At 44.1% G+C, this 5,198-nt stretch overlaps 1 protein-coding gene across 2 annotated transcripts in view; it reads right to left on the bottom strand.

Moving 5' to 3' along the window:
* The window catches only part of COL26A1 (collagen type XXVI alpha 1 chain), a 135,356-nt gene extending 132,008 nt beyond the window's left edge, over positions 1-3,348 (bottom strand). The window contains exons 1-2 of one of the 2 annotated variants that reach the window (XM_026037006.1): positions 3,321-3,348; positions 3,081-3,162 (exon numbers count right to left, since the gene is read on the bottom strand). In XM_026037006.1, the coding sequence (XP_025892791.1) occupies positions 3,081-3,162; positions 3,321-3,339 (101 nt within the window). In that variant the 5' untranslated portion in view covers positions 3,340-3,348. Of the gene's footprint in view, positions 1-1,569; positions 1,740-3,080; positions 3,163-3,320 lie in introns of those variants that run through there. The other variant, XM_026037007.1, reaches the window with a different exon arrangement.
* Positions 3,349-5,198: the final 1,850 nt, after the last annotated feature.

The raw sequence follows: 5,198 nt of genomic DNA, 5'->3' as shown, positions 1-5,198 counted from the left end.
TGCTCCAAGCACTGCTCCAAGCACTGCTCCAAGCACTGCTCCAAGCACTGCTCCAAGCACTGCTGGGTTCATGAGCAGCTGCCCACATCACTAGGCAGTGTTGGGCACACGCACACAGGGCACCGAGGTACCCAGTGTCAATCCTGAAGTGCTTTAGATATTGATGACAACAGCGGCCTGCACTTCCCTGCTTAACCAAGAGCCACTTCCAGGGGACCCTGGGGCACTTTGGCAGTGCAGGGAAGACACCACGGAACAGCCAAGCCAGGTTTGGCTTCTGACACATTCGCACCACACAAGTTGTGCAAGCAGGGGACTTTTCTGCGATGCCTCATTTGCACTGCAACCTGAAAGGCCAGTTAAAAAGTAACTGCTGCTTCAGCACATACGGCCTGTTCGGTTTTGGTGTCATGCTGAAGCATCGTCACCACCAGTTAGCTCAGGGAACTGTGTAAACCCCTTGTACGTAGCACCAAGATCAACCAGAACTGGAGACAAACTGCAGCGTTAGTCCCTGCCACAAGCAGGTGATTTTGCAGGTGTGGAAAGATAGGGCTGTTCCAGGGCAGCTGTACCCTAAGGAGGAAGCCAGCAGTAGGGCTCTTTCTCCACGCAGGCAGCCGAGTTCGGGTTTATAGCACTGGCACGCTCCAGTTCTGCTGACAGAGGCACAAGTCCTGTTGGCTGCCCTTGCAGGAGAAACCCTCAACAGCAGGGGACAGAGTAAAGCACTCCAAAGGAGGGAGAGAGGCTGCAGAGTCTCAGGTGGAATGGGATTCTCCCCTGCTCCCAGCCCAGGAGGCAACCTGGGCTGCTGGGGCTCACTGCCTGTGCAAGCAAGTGCTCTGAACCAAGACAGAAAAGAGGGATTTGATTTCCAGGACCATACTAACACGTGCCCAAGTCTCCACCATCAGATCCTGCAACCCAATAGTACCCCCTCTGCACCTCTGTTTGCACAACGATCCAAACACAGCGCTGTTTTATCTCCCAAACCATGTTCTGGGGCCTGGAGTTTCCCAGCGGAGCTGCATAACATCTGTAGAAGCAAAGAACCCCTTTTCCCTAAGGAAGAACAAGATTCAAGCATCCACCACCCCTGTCCCCATAGTGCCCATCCCAAGAACCTGCACATGGAATAGTCCCTGGAGCCTGTAACTAGACAAGTTTAGACTGCAAACGAGGCACCAGGTTTTAAACAGTCAGAACCATTAATTACTGGAGCAAAGTACTTGGGAGGCAGTGGAGAAGCATGGAGAGCAGCTCCACGTGACCTCCCCCAGGCTTGTCCCAAAGATGCCCCCAGGGTCCAAAGCAGACAGCAAGTCCACACTGTTCCACCTCAAATGCAGCAGGTCCAATCCAGCAGCAAGGCCCAGACAAGCCTGCTCAGAAATAGGCACTGAATAGTGGCCACAAAAGCCCCTAGTGCTTGGAGCTGGGACACAACAGCAACCTCTGCACCCAGCCCTGCCTCACACCTTCCCTTGCCTCAGTTTCCCTTTGTGCTCTGCAAGGGGAAGCTTCTTTCCCCCCCACCTTGCAAATACTCAGCTCCCAGTAACTTACCATAACGTGTTCAGCCATTCTGGTAAAATCATTCTGACAGAGCTGCTCTGCTTCTTGCTCTAGGGCAAACCTTGCTTTGCATCCATGGACTCTGGACCTGGCACAATTATTTTTCTCAGTGCCAATTTTCAACTTATTTCTGCTCAGTCCCCCCAGACAGGCCAGGAGAGCAAAAAGGCACCTGTTTCCCCTCAGCCCTGCTCTTAGAAGAGCCCTCAGAGCTCAAATTGTCACCAGCTGTGAGGTCTCTGAAGCAACCCTGCTCTTTAATCAGAGCAATTCCCCGGGGCTGTGTGTGCAGAGCCAACACAAGTGCAGCTGGGCCAGCCCCCAAGGCCTCCAGCCCTGGCCATTTACAGCTTCTCATCCCAAGTACACCTACTTCCCTTCCTGGCAGTTTGGGATAGATATTTTTATCAATGTTTACCAGCACCGAATGGCACCACTGGCTTTGTGACCCTTTCACCTGGCTTGGGTTAGGCCCTTTGGAAGTACTTTAAAATCTTCAAGTCTTGCCTGTCCAGAGCTTTTTAATTTTGCTTGCATGCATAATTTGACACTTCAGCCTTCTTTCTTTTTGCAAGATGCTAGGAGGGAATATTAAACACAGTGGTTAGAAAAGACATGGTTCTGGTGCTTTACTAGAGACACATGTAGAAAGGTAATCTTCTTCCTATTTCCTGACCTGAGGAAGTGGACAGCAGAAGTCAAATGACTTTGCTCAAGATTACCGAATAAAAGCAGAAACAGAACTCGTATCTTGAGGATTTTGTTACTCCTGCCCTGTCCCTAACATACCCATACTTCCCAAGTGGCTGATTTAAGATAAAAATGAAGAATTAACTTCTAAGCTGTTCTTGGAAACAGAGAAGAAAGGGTGATATTGTCTACTGTAAGGGGAGAATTAAAGATGACATTTCATTTTTAGTCATTTGGATATGCATAATATAATCAAACACAATAGCAGTAACAAATGAATATTTTTTCTCCCTGTGGTGCTTACGAGTGCAACATATCCTAACAATTTTTCAAAAGCATGTTGATAAATTGGAAACACAGCGATGGAGGTAAAAAGGACAGCCAACAAAAATATAATTCATTCAATTTATCAGAAGGAGTTTAAGAAGACAGCCCTTGAAATCTGAACAGCCTATATAAAATAGACAAACTACATTACAAAAGATAGCTTTGAAAGATTTGCCTGGGCACCTGGGGCTGAATATATTAGTTGGAATTATTTCCCCAACTTGGTTCAAGTTGGGAGAGGCAGGAGTGCATGTGGGTCCAATGTCAGGGAGGCCAGACTTTCAATTTACCAGCTGGATTGGCCTCATTTCAGCTATTACAAAAGAGCAGGTCTGAGAGGGCTTCTTCCAAACACTGCTCACCTTCTACACAAGCAACACCCTTACATGGTGATGTCAGAACACTAATCCATTGGATACATGTGAGTACTGAAGGTTTCACATGCTCTGGAGTGTCTTTTTCTGATTCTTGGTCCATGGACATACCTGTGACACAAGGCACCTGAAAGTCTCCTCTGATACCACTGTAATTTCTTCAAATGCATATGCAAGCCAGCCAACAAGTGAACTGGGGAGAAAACACAGACAATAAAAGGAACATTGGTGGTTTAGCCTCTTTTTGTTTCAATGTAAAGGAAGAGCAGCAGAATAACACAGCAACAGATGGATCTGTTTTTAAAAAGCTCTTCTATTTGAAAGGTGAATTTGCAGGTAATGTTGCCATACCTGAGACGGGCAGGCTCATACAGCAGGCAAGTCTGATCCTGAGGCTGCAAAGCAGCCTCTCTTAGCTAAAGAACTGTGATTTCAGAGGCTTTAACACACAGTATGTTCCCCGACCAGTTGAAAGAGCAGAGCCCAGCTCTACAATCAAAGGTCATTTCTCAAGCACTCAGCACCACCCAGCTTTGGAAAAGCTAGTAGTTATCAGGTAAAAAAAGAGTCAGAATATTGTCAGAGAAAATGAAAGTCAGTGGAAATGAGTTTTTATAGGTCTATCCTTTGAATTTTGTGGGTTTTTTTTTATGTTGCTACTGAGACCAAAGCAATAACAGTTTTGCTCTATTTGATAAAACTCTGTTGAGCTTTAGAATTATGAAGTGTCCTTTTGAAGTTAGAAGGAATCACTGATAAAACCATTGAAAAGCAAAAACACTTTGGATAAAAGTCTTCCAGCTTCCTAAAGAGCCTAGATTATTTGATCATGATATGACAAAGCAATCCACTCAGGGAACTTTGGAAGACTAGAAAAGATGGATAATGGCTTAGTAAAAGATCTCTATTATAAATTAAATTATAAGATTACTAGGATTATTATAACATGTCCAATACTGGAGAGTCAAACCAAACTGAAAATTTGTAAGTTTTTTTTTAACTAGAAGGAGCTAATGCGTTTCTTGGTAGATTGGTTGGCTTTGACCTGGAATAAATCAATCACAGCTGAACTCACAGTGCAACAGAAGAGAAAAAAAATGTCACAACTACACAAGCAGTTTAACATATGGTATATATGATATACAGCAAAATTATATGAAGCACAAGAAGTAATCCAAAAGTCTAATTTGGCCCAAATTAATTACCTTAGAGGAAAACATAGCCTGAGTGAAGCACTTGTGTTGGTACTATAAAGTAACATACTGGGTGAAATAATTCAGCTTGAAAGATAATTCAGCAGAGGGAAAGTGCCATGATTTAAGAGATGAGCAAGACAAGACTACCTCCAGTAGTGGCACATACTCTGAGCATTATTATATCCTGGGAAGAGTAATTTTTATCACCTTTAATGGCAGACAACAGTTCTTCCACCTGGACTCTGTGCACCCAGTGGCAAGTTACCTGCATGCACACAGTGAGTTAGGTGTACCTATAAGCTACGCTCCTAAAGCTTTATGTGCATTGCCTTGTCAGGGATCTGCTTTTCTGGCACCTGCACCTCATTGTTATTGCATGTGTAGCTTGTGTTCCTCCTCTTTTTTTTTTTCCTGCAGAATTGCTAGTCTGTTTTTCTCTTACCTTATATTTGCATAGTTAAAACTATTCCTGCCAAAGTGTAGTGCCCTGCAGTTCTCCTTAACGAGTTTCATCTTATTTTATTCAGATTATATCACCAATTTGTCAAGACCATTTGAAATTTTAATCCTGCCTTACAGCATTGCGTTCTGTCCCAGCTTTGCCTCATCTGCAGATTTAATAAGCTTCCTCCCTTTCCCATCACTGAGGTCATTAGCAAAAACATTGGGAGGTCTGTCTCCATACCCATATCCTCAAACTGTGTTCCTGATCATTAACTGTTGAGGACATTATTCAGTCCTGAAGGCTGATGCTTGCTTGACACTGTACAGGAAATAAACATTAAACGTATAAACTTCACAAGACATAGACAATCTTGAATGCCTATGATGTAAAAAGTGCAGAGGAATGAGCTACCAGATATTAGGCTGCAATTTTCAACAGTCAGTGACAACAGGATATTCACATTTAATGGTAGCTGGATGCATAGCTGCTTTTAAACTTCAGTTTGAGGACTGGAATAAATTGGAATACATACAGATACAGTTAGGAAAAATAATTAAAGAGAGAGAAAAAAAAGAAGGAAGGTGAGAC

The sequence above is a fragment of the Nothoprocta perdicaria genome, unplaced genomic scaffold (genome assembly GCF_003342845.1).
Source record: "Nothoprocta perdicaria isolate Ctin4 unplaced genomic scaffold, notPer1 scaffold_189, whole genome shotgun sequence".
NCBI lineage: Eukaryota > Metazoa > Chordata > Aves > Tinamiformes > Tinamidae > Nothoprocta > Nothoprocta perdicaria.
The sequence above is the reverse complement of the archived record's forward strand: the minus strand, read 5'-3'. Positions and strand labels throughout refer to the sequence as shown.